This window comes from Drosophila mojavensis, unplaced genomic scaffold (assembly GCF_018153725.1).
Source record: "Drosophila mojavensis isolate 15081-1352.22 unplaced genomic scaffold, ASM1815372v1 contig_36, whole genome shotgun sequence".
NCBI lineage: Eukaryota > Metazoa > Arthropoda > Insecta > Diptera > Drosophilidae > Drosophila > Drosophila mojavensis.
In genome coordinates, this window is record NW_025318858.1 from 5962840 (window position 1) to 5977914 (window position 15075).

At 42.0% G+C, this 15075-nt stretch overlaps 3 protein-coding genes across 4 annotated transcripts; 2 read left to right on the forward strand and 1 right to left on the reverse strand.

The window, feature by feature from the left end:
* Nucleotides 1-8: 8 nt before the first annotated feature.
* LOC6576096 (probable ATP-dependent RNA helicase DDX23) lies at nucleotides 9-2824 on the reverse strand. The gene is made up of 2 exons (XM_002002063.4): nucleotides 2459-2824; nucleotides 9-2402 (listed from the first exon to the last, which is right to left on the reverse strand). Exons 1-2 carry the CDS (start codon nucleotides 2674-2676, stop codon nucleotides 107-109), a joined length of 2514 nt encoding a protein of 837 aa, XP_002002099.1. The 5' UTR covers nucleotides 2677-2824; the 3' UTR covers nucleotides 9-106.
* Nucleotides 2825-3093: 269 nt separating this feature from the next.
* Nucleotides 3094-8341, forward strand: LOC6576097 (solute carrier family 12 member 9). Its single transcript, XM_002002064.4, has 8 exons — nucleotides 3094-3682; nucleotides 3768-3902; nucleotides 3970-4316; nucleotides 5101-5985; nucleotides 6040-6422; nucleotides 6518-6709; nucleotides 6776-6955; nucleotides 7013-8341. Exons 1-8 carry the CDS (start codon nucleotides 3403-3405, stop codon nucleotides 7452-7454), a joined length of 2844 nt encoding a protein of 947 aa, XP_002002100.1. The 5' UTR covers nucleotides 3094-3402; the 3' UTR covers nucleotides 7455-8341.
* A 4597-nt stretch (nucleotides 8342-12938) lies between these two features.
* LOC6576098 (basic helix-loop-helix transcription factor amos) lies at nucleotides 12939-14074 on the forward strand. Of its 2 annotated transcripts, XM_044008767.1 has the most exons (2): nucleotides 12939-13115; nucleotides 13285-14074. In XM_044008767.1, the coding sequence occupies exon 2, from the start codon at nucleotides 13319-13321 to the stop codon at nucleotides 13895-13897; it is 579 nt and encodes a 192-aa protein (XP_043864702.1). In that variant the 5' UTR covers nucleotides 12939-13115; nucleotides 13285-13318; the 3' UTR covers nucleotides 13898-14074. The 2 variants fall into 2 exon arrangements, with proteins under 2 accessions (XP_043864702.1, XP_032584956.1); XM_032729065.2 differs by lacking the exon at nucleotides 12939-13115 and having other exon boundaries at nucleotides 13175-14074.
* The last annotated feature ends 1001 nt before the right edge of the window (nucleotides 14075-15075 follow it).

A 15075-nucleotide genomic window follows, 5' to 3' on the forward strand; every position in this document is an offset into this window, starting at 1 on the left:
TTAATGGATTTTTCTTTTCTTGCCAACCTTTGGACTTTTTGTTTTTAATTAATTTATTATTAATTAATTAATCCAGAAAAACTTCGATACCAGTTTCTTTAAAATCTTAGGCAAATATTTTCTCCTCGCGTCGTTTCTTAGTGACCACTGTGCCGGGTTTGTGCTGTGCCTCGGGGTGATTCATGAGCTCCGGCGGACACACGGACACGGGACTGGCTGTGACGCACTGCTTTAGGTCGTAGAACAGACTGCTGTCGTCCTTGGTAACAAAGGATATGGCAACACCCGTCTTGCCCGCGCGACCTGTACGTCCAATACGATGCGTATAGTCCTCAATGGACTTGGCCATGTCATAGTTGATGACCAGCGATACGTCTTTGATGTCGATACCACGACCAGCCACATCAGTGGCCACCAGTATATCCTTGGCCCCAGACTTGAGCGCTGCCAATGCATATTCACGCTGCTCCTGCCCTTTGCCGCCGTGCAACGTGCAGGAGTTGTACCCGAGCTTCTCCAATCCCTTGGCCAGCACATCGGCGCCCTTCTTCTGGTTGACGAATATGATAACTGGTGGCTCAATGCCGGCCGACAGGATCTGCATGAGCTTCTTGCGTTTGTCATTCTCGCCCATCATGTAAACGATTTGGTTGGTACGCTCCGTCGGCTTACCCACAGAACCGATATACACCGTGGCCGGACGACGTAAATAGGAGCGTGCCAAACGCTCCACAGCTGGCGGCATTGTTGCCGTAAACATCACCGTCTGCCTGTACTTCTTCTTTGTGTAGAAGTTCTCCATTAGTTTCTTCTCGTCCTCGGCCTCCTCCGTGTCGGGTTTCAGATTTGTCACCGGCATATATTCCAGAATCTTTTGTACGTCCGGCTCGAAACCCATGTCAATCATGCGATCTGCTTCATCGAGCACAATGTAGGTGCACTGATTGAGCACCAGATACCGATTCTCGAGGACATCAATCAGACGACCAGGTGTGGCGATAACTATTTCGCAGCCCAGACGCAAGCGGAAGCCCTGCTCCTCCCTGGACAAGCCACCAACGACGACCACAGTGCGTATTCCCAGTGGCTGGCCAAACTTGATTGTCTCCTCCTCAATTTGCTGGGCCAATTCACGCGTGGGCGCCATAATAATTGCATAAGGACCCTGATCCACATCCTCCAAACGCTCGATCTTGGGCAGTGACTGAATCCACGAAAGCAGCGGTATAAGAAACGCCAAAGTCTTGCCAGAGCCGGTCTCGGCAACGCCAATAATATCGCGATTCTGCAGGCCAATGGGTATAGCCTGTCGCTGGATGGGCGTCGGCTCCTTGTAGCCGACCGAATCGATGATTTCAATAATTTCAGGCGGGAAGCCGGACTCGCTCCAGCTGCGAATGGGATTGGGTATTTTGCCGCCTTTAATGGTAATGTTGTAGTCCTCACGAAAGATGCGCCAATCGCGCTCGGTCATCTCGTCGTTGTCCTTCTCGGACCAATGGCGATCATCCCATTTTTGTTTATCCTCCTTGCGCTTCATCTTCTTCAAGCGCACTTTCTCCTGTTCCTTTTCGGCTTCGGTGCGTCGCTTCTCCAGCAGATCGCCATAGAATTTGCTCTGTGTGCGCTTTTGCTCTTTAATGTCGATGCCAGCCACATTGCCGCGCCCGAAGAACTGCACATGATGGCGCTCCTTATACAAGTTATTGTAATCTATGGAGGTGTCTTCTCCCGCATCCCAGTCGAAGACGAATTTGCGGTCGTTGAGGCGGCGCACTCGTCGCTTCTTTTTCACAATGCCAAGATAACGTTCACGTATGGCTTCCAGTTCCTTTTCCTTATCCTTGTGCGTTAGATCCTCAACACGTTTGCTATCCTTGTCGCGATCCCGATCCCCGCCACGTTCACCTCGATCTCCTCCACGATCACGACGTTCCGGCTTTGCGGGAGCTGGCGGCGGCATGGCTACCGGCATGGATGCAGATGCTGTGGCTATGCCGGTAATTGATTTACTGCTGCTCGCTTGTAGTTGATCCCGTGCAGCATCTCGTACGGCACGCAAGCGTTCCACCTCTTCTTGACGACGCTTCAGCGCCTCAGCGGCTCGCTGCTCTTTGGTAAGGAAAACGGGCTTACTGCGCGCCTCTTCCTCACGTTTCTTCTTGTCCAGCAACTCCTCCAGCGATAGAGGTTCCTTCTTTACTTTGCCATCGCCCTTGGTATCCATTTGTTCATCCTCTGACTTACTGGACGGGTCGGTCGTTTCGCCTTTCACTGTCCCAGAATTTTCCAATTTGGGCTTCTTCTCTGGCTCGCCATTGCGTGATCCACGCTCCCGCGACCTTTCACGCACCTGACGCTGACGCTCCGGTGAGCGTCCACTACGTCTGGCACGGTCCTCCCTGCAAATGGATTTATGATTTGTCACATACTTTTCATAGTAACTTATTTAACTTACCTGGAACGGGATCGTCGTTGTCGCCGATCCTTTTCTCTGTCCATTTGTCTGTCGCGCGCATCTCGCTCTCTGTGCCTCGACATATCTCTGTCCCGCTGTCGCTCCCGCTCCCGTTCGCGCTCTCGCTCACGCTCCCGATCTCTGTCGGCTGTGGCTACGCCACGCTCGTCTCTGTAACGCTCCCGGGAGCGCGAACGTCGCTTTTTATCATTCACCATTTCACAAATAAATAGCGTCAAAAATAAATATTTTCCGCAGCTAAACGTTTGGTAAAATAGAACAACAAAAACAGCAGAGTGTGGAAATTAGAGATGAGCGGTGCCACAGTGCACCGGTGCAGTCGTGAGTGCACAAGTCACAGTGACTGCCGAGTGATGCATGAAGGAAGCGAATGTATGTAGGTAAGAAATAAGTTTCAGAAACAACTTTTTTTTTTTTTAATGCAAACGAATTATTTTAATTAATCCAGTTATATAAATTACAGATATTGAAACTCACAGCTATTCGTGTAGCATCGCACTCTTTCTCTCTCTTTCACTATTCGATAGTGAGACCGTTCGCAAACTTCTCAAAATACTCAATTTGAGTATTTAAATACTGTCTCACTATTAATGGCGTCGGCCAGCTGTGTTATTGGAGCCTCGGCCCTTGCGGGGCATTTGGGGGACTCAGTTTTGCGTGTTTTCTCTGTGCCAACAGACAAACAAATAACGCGCCGCCAGCTACAAGTGGAGCAGTCAACCAAAAACCTACAAAAAATTAAGAAAAAAAAAAAAAAACAGAAACAAAAGAATTAAAGGCTGTGAAACGGCCCGAATACTGCACATCAAGTCATTTACTTGATTTGCGCCAATTGTGGGCGTACAACGCCAACGCTTTGTGTTTGTGTGTGTCCGTGCGTTTCTCTTAATTTCCAGCTTAACAGCTGGCATTTGGCAGTTGTTATGCGAAATAGCAGAGATCAGGAAACTGCGCCGATTGCAGCGCCACGCAATGGCAGCGCCTCGAACATGTTTCGCAGCTTTGGCTCTCTCTTTGGTGCTGGTGGTGGCAACGGAGGTGGCACGGAGAGTGCTCGTCCCATGACGCCCCAATCGAGCGATGGCTATGTAGAGTTTGGCATGCAAGATCCGGAACGCAGCGGACGTACACTAGGTACATTTGCGGGCGTATTTAGTCCTGTGGCGTTGTCCATGTTCAGTGCTCTGGTCTTCATACGTGTGGGTGAGTGTGACGTCATAATTGATGACCCCAGCTCTCTCTCTCTCCCTCTCTCGCTTTCTTATTCTAATATTTGTTTCACTTGCAGGTTACATTGTGGGCAATGCGGGCTTATACGTCACGCTGCTGCAGTTCCTCATCGCATACGCAATTCTACTATTTACGGTCGCCTCGGTTTGCGCCATCTCCACGAATGGCGCTGTTGAGGGCGGCGGCGTCTACTGTGAGTAACCGTATGGGGCAAAAGGAATCATTTGAATTTTATAACTGAATTTTCTCACACATTTTAGTCATGATTAGTCGCACTCTGGGCCTCGAGTTTGGCGGCTCTATAGGCACCCTGTTCTTCTTTGCGAATGTGGTGGGCTGCGCCATGGCCATATCCGGTTGCACAGAGGGCATCATCGATAATTTCGGACCCGGCGGCCGTTTCGTCAACGAAGGTGGAGCCCATCTGCCCGATGGCAAATGGTGGCGCTTCCTGGTTAGCAGCGGCATCAATACAAGTATGCTGCTGGTCTGCCTGGTGGGCGCCGCTCTCTTTGCCAAAACGTCGGTGCTTATTTTGGGCACTGTGACTATTTGCCTCTTCGCCACATATATCAGCTTTCTGACCGTGGGTGCCACCAACGATACGGTAAGCGGGGGCTTGCACTCAATCATACAGAAAATCATGCAAAGCTTCATTAGAATTATCAATCTCTTTATTCGCTATCAGTGTTTCTTTCCGAAACAACAAAAAATCCCAGCACGGAGCACAGCTCAACGCATTGTTATGCAGAAGGTGCTGAAAAAAAAAAAAAAAAAAACTATTTGATATGTGACATACATAGATATTATTTACTAATTTCATCAACTTGCGATAATGGGTGTTGTGCAAAGATAACACTAGCTTGCATTAATTTAGGCATCGGTCACTTTTGTTATTTTGCTCGAGTAAGTCCCATTAGGCTTTGGGTACAGCAAAGACTCGCTAGTCTCTAATTTATTTGTACGTATTTATTTATTAGTATTTTATTATATCATTTAATATATATAAATTTATTGGTAAAGCAAAAGGCTTCATAAACTGTAGAATGAATCAGTTCGGTTAATTAGCTGTATTCATTACTATTATTTTAATATCATTTTCCATATTACTGATGGTTATCAGTATAATATCAATTTCCATATTACTGAGTGTCCACTGTACATGTGCTAGCAGATCGAAAAAATGTGCTGGACATAAAAATGACGCGTTATATGAATCATTTGAATGCAGCTGATAACAAACTAAAATGCCCGCACATTCTCAAATTAAAGGGTATCATGTTTATTATCAATTAAATACTATAAGCTGCTGCTATCTCTGCTTAGTATACACACATTAAAATACATGCATACCAATATATACATATGTATCATTTAACTCTATTCGACAGATTCCTGTGCCGGTAGTGAATACGCTTATGAATGCTACGAAATTCTTACCGTATACGGGTCTTAGTGGCAAAACCTTGAGAGAAAATTTGGGCTCGCATTACGGCACGGATTACACGTCGAACTACAAGAATGTGGACTTCTCAACAACGTTTGGTGTGCTCTTCTCGGGCGTTACGGGCATTATGGCTGGTGCAAACATGTCCGGGGAGCTAAAGAATCCCTCGAAGAGTATACCATGGGGCACACTGTCTGCCGTCTGCTTCACATTCGTCTCGTATATCATACTCTCGTTCCTAATGAGCTGCACCACGCCGTATGTGACCATGCAGAACAACTATCTGTTCCTGATGCCCGTCAACCTGTGGCCCCCATTCACAGCCATTGGCATTCTGACGGCCACCTTTTCGACAGGGCTGAGCAATTTGATTGGTTCCAGCCGTATTTTGGAGGCGCTCAGCAAGGATCAGGTTTTTGGCTCGCTGCTGAACTTTGTGCTCCGTGGCACCTGGAAGGGCAACCCCATCTGCGCTGTGGTCATCAGTTGGGTGCTGGTCGAGTGCATCCTACTGATTGGCTCCTTCAACATTATTGCCCAGATTAATTCCGTGCTTTTTATGCTCTCGTATCTGGCCACAAATCTGGCCTGTTTGGGCATTGAGCTAACCGGTGCACCCAATTTCCGGCCACTTTTCAAATACTTCACCTGGCACACTTGTCTCGTCGGTTTGCTGGGCACACTGATCATGATGTTCGTCATTAATCCAATTTATGCCTCATCCTGCATCATATTGTGTTTGATCCTGGTCATTGCACTGCATCTCTTCTCCCCAGCCACGCAGGCGGCGCAGTGGGGCTCCATTTCTCAGGCCTTGATGTTCCACCAGGTGAGCTACGCATGCAAATTATATTTATCTTTTACTTGAGCTCCTGTTTTGTAGGTTCGCAAATATCTGCTAATGCTGGATCCACGCAAAGATCACGTCAAATTTTGGCGTCCACAAATTCTACTCTTGGTCTCCTCGCCGCGCTCCTGCTGTCCACTTGTGGACTTTGTCAATGATCTGAAGAAGAGCGGCCTCTACATCATTGGCCACGTCAAGATTGGCGACTGCAATGGCGTCGAAGATGCCGTCGAGAATCAGCAGTGGTGGTCCTTCCTGGATCACATGCGTGTCAAGGCCTTCACCGAGGTGACCATCAGTCGCAGCATACGCGAAGGAGTTCAGCATTTAATACGCCTGTCCGGCATTGGCGCCATGAAACCAAATACCATTATTTTGGGCTTCTACGACAATGAGGCACCAAAGGATTTCTTTCAAAAGTAAGTAGTTTTAAATAGGAAAATATATTCAACATATATTTCAAGGCACTCCACATCTATTTAGATTCTTATTAATAATTACCTTTAAATTTTAGTGGCACCTCCCCCTATAAAACGGATGGCTTTAATGAGGGCGATGCACTCAGTTTTCCCATACGACGTGATGGTGAACCGAAACAGTTTGAGGTGCAGGAATATGTGCAAATCCTTTGCGATACCCTGCGCATGAAGAAGAATCTGTGCTTGTGCCGCAACTTTCAGCGCCTAGACAAGAATTTCATAACTATGTGCGTTCGAAATGAAATGAATAACAAATTATTTCGAGTCTTTAATAAACATTTTGAATTTTACAGAAGCAAACATGTGAAGTATATAGATGTGTGGCCCATTAATGTATTCAATCCCACATCGGGCGATCCCTTTGACATGGTCTCACTGTTCATGATGCAATTGGCGGTCATCATGTTGGCCAAGTGGAAGCATCTGCGAGTGCGCATCTTTTTGTGCGAAACGAACGAGGAGAGCACTGTGGGGTAAATACAATGCTAGGCTAAAAGAAAGAGTTAAGTATTAAGAGAGTTGATTTGCAGCACCTTTGATACGCAAGCACCCCAAATGGATATATTCTCCAAGCTGAAGCTGGAGCAAACGTTGAAGGAGCTTCGTATAAATGCGGAAATTATTGAGATACAGGAATGGAGCCGGAACTCGGACTTCACGCGACATGCACGCATTCTCCGGCAATTTACGGCGCAAGCGGACGAAGCATTGCTGGACGATGGCGATGAAATTGCCGAGGACAAATTCAATCATTCGCTATTGTATATGCAGCGTGTGAATCAAATAATACGCGATCGTTCCGATCAGACGGCTCTATCATTCATTTACTTGGCTGCACCGCCAAAGCCCTCATTGACGGACTTTAGTGATCGCAGTGCCAGCTACATTGAGCTACTCACCGAGCTAACAGCCGAGCTGCCGCCGACTATTCTGGTGCATGGCGTCAGTACTGTGACCTCGACTACGCTCTAAGCTATAGCCGCACACACACCCATAACAACTCTCTTTCTCCGATTCGCTCGTGCTGGAGATTGCAGACGCACAGTGATATCAAATGCATTGCATACGCGGCACAAACACATTATAATAGACCGCACATTAAAACTGGATTAAACCAATTTCGTAATACGTTCGCTCTCTTTCTCAAATTCGTAAGCCTCTGGGGCTGTGTGCTATTGTTTAATGTATGAGTATTTGTGTTGTCCGTAGGCTGAAAGCTATAGACCATATAAGGGCATAACGTAATCATGTTTTATTTTAACTTATTTTAAATAACATAAAGAGAAACACTGTAATATCATCGAAACACTTTGTACTAATTATCATATCAGTAAATTCTCAAATTAACACCTACTTTTATACGAATATACAATAATATTTCACACATATGTGCGGACCACTTATAGATAAACAGACAAACGGAAAACCATAGGAACTACATAGATATACATATATACGTTCTTTGCTCAGTTCGATATTAAAGATTTTGTGATTCGAGAACCCGCTCTCTATTATAGCAAAAAGTATTATAAAAAAAAAAAAAAAAAAAAAAAAAAACCTAATTTCACAAAGCAAAAATTTATATATAATTATTCATTTGTTTTAGTAATTAGTTTTCTACATATTTATGGCAACTCACAGCGCACAATTTACATCTAACTGTTACGAACTCTTCAAGCTAGGCATATTTTAAATTATACACACACATATATATATTTTTCTGTTTCGTCAGTTAGTTGTGGTTATGCCTGTGAGTAACCAACCCGTCTATATAAATATTTTATTTATAATTTTACGAGAAATGTATTCAATTCTTTCCAATAAAATAATAAACATACCTACATATATCTTAATGTAAATGCTAAAGTATTTGAGTTAATGTTGCGCTTATGGGAGCTATGTGGGATTGCTTTATATGGAAGTAATATTTATGAACTTTTAGCTAAAGCTTACAGATTTTGATAGAGTACCTTTCTTAAAGTTTTTCCAAGATTTTCGAGTTTTGTTTCTCTTTATTCCTAGACTTAAACAAAGGAAACTTTTTAATTAAAAAAAAAATAGAAAAATTATTTTTGTTTTTTCAAGAACATTTTTAGCTTAGACTCTTTCTATTTTATTCTTTAAATAAAATTATTTAATAATATAACGAAAAAAAAAATATTTTTATATAATCTAAATTTGGAATAATAAAAATATTTCCCCTTTTTTTATTAAAAAAAAAAATGTATTTTGAGACATTTAAATATCAAGAAAATATAAAGAGTATGTGAACTTCGACTTGCTAAACAGTGACAGTTCACTTTATATATGAATGAATGAAACCCAAGTGATGATCAAGATATATCTGCGATTCAGAGTGAGTCCAGAATTGCATATCATGCTGTCCATTGCAATTTCGGAATTGTATGATACTCTCGAGTCATCCATGATCCACATGATCGTCTAAGTGAACTACTTTCCATGGCTATCAGACTTGGACTCCCGCCCACTTTCAAGGTAGCCGCAACGAAAGGTTAATTAAATGTAGGGAGAAATCAATTCAAACACTTGGCTGCATTTCTATGGAAAACGGCCAAAACAATTCTAAACACAGACAAGCGTCTGAGCGCCGGCCATGGCTAAAATGTACAAATGATGCACAAGAGCCGCAAGAGTTGTCCCGATATTTCACACAAAGATGCGCCGACAAAAGGGCACGGAATGGATCGTGACGTTTGATCTTGACGCTCGGCTGGCTTCTGGCTTCTGCTGCCCGATGATGATGAGCCGCTGATCGATGTGCCACGCGACCGCAAAACTCTCGACATTATGCTGCACAATTTCTGGCGAAACGACCTGAAAACGCCAAAGCCAACGGCTCGGACCCAATCATGGGCCATAGCCTGAATCGGAGAATCGGAGATCAGCTAAAGATGGGCAACGCCTTGACTGGAATTTCCAATTAGCATGTACGACGCATCGTTTACCTGCCCAGCCGTTGGGCCAGTTGCATGTCCTTGTCAAAATAGCAAACAATAGACGCGTAGGCGGTGCTGCGGCCCGAAGGTCAATTCAAGTCAAGTCGATTTCCACTCAACAATAGGACAACTGATGATAATCTGCTTTTCTTCTGCGTCCAGGATTAATCGTTTTCGTCGAGCGGTTTAGCTGTTGGCGCTAAATTGCGAAAATGCGATTAGTTGCTAAACCATTGTTCAACTATTGCGTGAGATTGTTGCTAAGACCAAGATGAAGATTCTCTTTTGTGCCTGGGAAAGTCGCAAGTGCTTGTGCACTTGTCCAGCGTCCCCTTTTGTTTGGCCAAACAATGCAATTGTAGCCATAGTTTTTCCATTGTTCTGCCGTTATTGTCTGTGCCAGCAAATTACCATGTAATATTCCAGAATTATGACTAATATTCGGTGCACATACATATCTAATATTTTGGTTTTGGTTTCTGCGAAAATTCGCTTTGCCTGCCGGCCAGACAGCTTGTCGCTCATGGGATTAGCTTCGAGTTTTCGAAATATCTCGACAATTTGAATAGTTTTTTAATTTTTGGTGTTGAGTCTATTTCTAGGAACACAAACATAACTTAAGACACACGACAAGCCGCTGCCGCTACCTCTGGCCCAGCCTCTGTCTCTATATCAGCATATCCGTTAGACGCGTCTCTGATAACCCAAATGTGTCGAGGTAATTGCAACGTTTATATGAGAATTTATTGACACTTGAGCATGATGAGGAAAACAAACAGTAAGCGAGCTGAAAATCAACTAAATACCCTTTTTTCTCGGCTGGCAGGATCCTTTCGGCAGGTAGCTTCGCTGCGCCTTCTGACCGAGCGGCAGTCCCTATTGATGAGTATCATAAATTGTCATCACATAAATAGCGCCGTGACATTTATGACTCCATTGCGACTGCCGTTGGGTAATCTGTGTCCTTTTCCTTTGCTTTCCTTTTTGTATTTTTTGTTTTTTTTTTTTTTTGTTAACAGACACGAGCCTCAAGGATATATATACCTATATCTTAATAAGCATTTAATGGTAGCGGTAAAAAGGCGGACAAACACGGTTCCATTCGTCAGCCGAGGCAGCAGAAGTGTTAAGTGGGCGACTGATAAGTTTTTGTTACTAGCAACAGCTAGCCATGGGGTGCCAAGAGATTGCATGTTATGCCTTGGCGATTTCATTCAAGACAGAGAAGTCGCCTTTAGAGTACAGTACAACAACTCTATGATGGAATCATATAACATGATCTCTTTTATTTTAATATTATATATAATAGCCATATATCTCAGTGCAAGGAAGCCAAGTGTATTTTATTTGTACAAATAAAGTTAAATAAAGTATTTTTTGAAATTCTTCATATAAGTAAATAAGAATATGTTTGTTAGATTGAGTTTCCTTTTATTATTATATGAGCTATATAATATGACAGTCTTAAATGATTCCGGTTAGTAGAACACAAGAAAGCTAATATCCATCAGCGGATTTTGTTCAATTCGTTTACTATAAATCCATATGATACTTATACACCCCATTAAAGTCGATTTATCTAAAAAAATAAATAAATAAATAAATAAATAAATAAATATTTGTTTATTTCTTGTTTTGCTTCTTATTGCATATAGCCATATACAATAATATTGCTGACAGCTGTTTACCTACGGCGTAGCATAGACTAAAAATACAGAAGGTAAATTCGGGCCTTACGCAATTTAACGTTTATTTCTAGATCCTAAGTCTGATAAACTAATAACAGAAATGAAAAATGTTTCATACAATTTTCAGCTATGTAAATTGGCGATAGATCTTTGCTCAGGTAGTTGGGAAGAGTGGAAGAAAAAGAAAGAACATCTGAAATAATCCAGCTTTTTTAGATATGGACTAAGTTTTTCATGCTACTAGCATGCTTTTTTTTATAAACCAAAAAAATATTATAACATGATATAATTTAATTTAATATATACCACGAGCAACTTTTTCTTGAGAAGCAAAAACCTTTTTTTTTTATGAATCACTGATCTAGCTACAGTATAAAAGAGTTTTTAGACATATCTCAAACAGATTTCCATCTCAAGAGAAATATTTTATCGCAAATAAATGTAAATTTGGGCGCTTCATGATCGTGTGAAAAAAAAAACAGTTATATTTACGTACGGTGAGCTGCAACTGTTTTCAAAGAAATCGCTCGAGATAATTTCAGTTTAGTTGACCCAATAATGGCTGAAATCGAAAGTTGCAACAAAGGAAAACCGCACTTGAGAGAAATTCTTTTGTTTGGTGCAGCAAAACATTTACTGGATTGAGGATCGCTAGACCACAAACATGCAAACTAAATTGGCGACTGGCTACTGGCCAAAAGCACAATAAGAATGCTGAGAGTAAGAAAGATGCAAAAAAAAAAAAATTGTAATAATAATAATAAATGAATTGGCTTCATATAATATGTGAAGATATGCGATATATAACAAAAGGCTGGCTTTAAGGCTTTGTGTGATCCCTAAGTGACCTTGGCAACAATTGTTTGACATATCGAATTAAAATTGAAACAAGTAAGAAAGCTCTAGTCGAGACTGCTCGACTACGAGATCCCCTGAACCCTTGGAGCAATAGATATTTCAATACTTTTTCGCGACTTTCAGCTTACACAAAAAACACGCACACACACACACACGCACGTACGCACACACAGGTATACATACACACACTCGCATACAGACACACATACACACACACACGCATACAGACACAAACGCATACACACACACACATACACATACAAGCAACCACGCATAAACACGCATGGGCTGCAGTGTGCGCTTACTATGAGAACTTAATTGTTTAATAACTTTTTTTATGGACGTACGATCTTTATGAAACTTTTAGATTATGATTATAACATGAATATGCATGTAATTGCCAAAGCACAAGTCTCTAGTATTTGAAATACGCTTTTTACAAAAGTGAGGGTGAGGGGGTGAATTTAGAGGTGGGGGGTAAATTTTAACAAAAACCGAAATTGTATAAATTGCATATAAGCATACATTAAAAATTTGGAGACTCTAGCAATAAAGGTGTAGAAGATATAATTTTATAACTGGGTTTCGATAAGGTTTTTTATCGATAAAAAAAGATCGAGATGAGTTATCGATTTTTAATGATAAACTTGATATGCGCGCTGTAATTACGGACATTTTAAAAAAAATTTGAAGTCTCTAGCTTTTATATCTTCTGAAATCGACGCGTTCATACATACGGACAGACGGACAGACGGACAGACAGACGGACAGGGCCAAATCAACTCAGCTCGTCACCCTGATCAAGAATATATATACTTTGTGGGGTCTGCCACGCCTCCTTCTCCCTGTTACATACATTTCAACAAAACCATTATACCCTGATTTCCCATTGAAAATGGGTTCAGGGTATAAAAAAAAAAAGAAGATGCACTAAATATATGCATGTATATATGTGTAAATTTATGTGTATGTATATATGTGTCTATATAGCAGGTCAAATCGAGCTGCTTTGCCATGGCAATTAAACGTTTTGACCGCAAGCCAATTTAGGGCACGGGCTGCGCTCAGGTAAATGCCGGCCAGGTAGAAAACAGGATCAGACCGAGCCAAAGCTGAGCTCAGCGAATCAGGTAAGAGCACCGGCAGCAGCCAATCAACATCAACTGTTGCTGCTGCTGCCGTTTGTGCTGCCTATTTAAGGCTCAGTTTGGGCCTGGCCTTCAGTCAGTTATCCTTTGGCTTAGCACACACGCACAACATGTTGACGAACAACGAGCTCATCGAGCACTTCTACTACAGCGCCGAGAGCCTGGAGGCCGACTCCTCGGAGACCATGCTCGGCCAGGACAACCTGCAGCAGCAGCTGGAGCAGCTGATGAATCAACAAGAGGACAGAGACTTTAGCGGCAGTGCGGACAGCTTATCCGATGGCAACAATAGCTGCTCTCTGGATCTGTACTACGATACGCCAGCCGTGCTGGAGCTGGAGCAAATGCTCAGCGCTCAAACCCAACAGCAGCACAAGCAGCTGCAGCAGCAACAACAACAACAACATCAGATGCAACAGCAACTGTCTGCAGGCGCCAACAAATACCAAACAAAGGCAGCCAAATATTGGCAAAAGACAGCGCGCAGCAGACCCTACGACTATCATTATGCCTATCCGAGTGCCTCCTGCGAGGAGGAGCCGGAGGAGCACGAGAGCTGCGGCAAAGATGTCCTGCGCAAGCGTCGGCTGGCGGCCAATGCACGCGAACGTCGCCGCATGAACAGCCTCAATGATGCCTTCGACAAGCTGAGAGATGTGGTGCCGTCTCTGGGCCACGATCGACGACTCTCCAAGTACGAGACATTGCAAATGGCGCAGGCGTACATTGGGGATCTGCTCACGCTGCTCGCCCGAGACTACTGAGCGGGCGGGGGCTGGTGAGGGGGCATCAATGCAACCGGGACGTGTTGCTGCAACACTTGAACCTAGTGTCAACTTTTAAAGGCTGTTAGTTCATAAATTTAGCTGATAGACTTTTGTATATAAGTTAGGATTTTAAGAGCGTTTATTAAATATAATTATGATGTAGTCGAAAATGAATACTAAACTGAGTTTATACTTATTTGTACTCGTTCACAAAGAGTATATTGGCTCAAAATTTGAATCATTTACTCATTTTGTTTGATTTTTATTTAAGAAGTTGGGAGGTTTGTAAATTGAAATACAATAAACATAGGTACAGAGCAAGACAAAAAATACACATATACATACATATGTAGATTGTAGATCCAACATATGCCTAATATCTATAATTGAGTCGTCTGTATTGTCATAAAACATATATATTATATATATAAACAGGAATTAGGGGCGTGGAGTAGAGCCATATCTTTACAGTCACGCCCCATTGCAATATTTTGTTGCTTGATTTTTTTAAAATTTTCTTTTAAATGCAATTTTGTAACAATTCGATTTTATGAAAAAGTTCCCAGTCGAAGCTAAAAAAAATTCTTATAATTATAATTCTAATTTCATAAATATCGTTTAAATACAAGAAATAAATTAAAATAATAAATATTTTATTTAGCTGAAATGCTATGAAATCAGCACCGCAATAGATGATCGTAATATTACTAAACATTTATTATGTTCATATATGGTAAATACAATTTATATTGTTCCTAATATTATTTTATTATTATTATCTTCAATAATTTATTTTCCTTGATTAGAATGTTTATTGTATAAATTGAATTATATATTATATATAGTTAGTAGTTTTTGGAAAACAATTTGAAGTTGTAGTCAAATACTTTATTAAAAATTACAAGATCTACTCAAATCAAATCTTTATAAAATAACACTTTTATATTCAAAATATAATTATTAATAATAAAAAAAATTATTTCCTACTTTCTGTTATTAGAGCAGCAAATATTTTCCGTTTCCACATATACTATATACAAATTTTAACCCAACGATTTGGCTCATTAATTTCCAATTTCCAGCTATCGCGGTAACCCTGCCTAAACCCAAAGAAAAAGGTCCTTGAGAACGCAATATGCTGAGCAGCGGGCGTAACGCCCCCAAAATATAAGCAG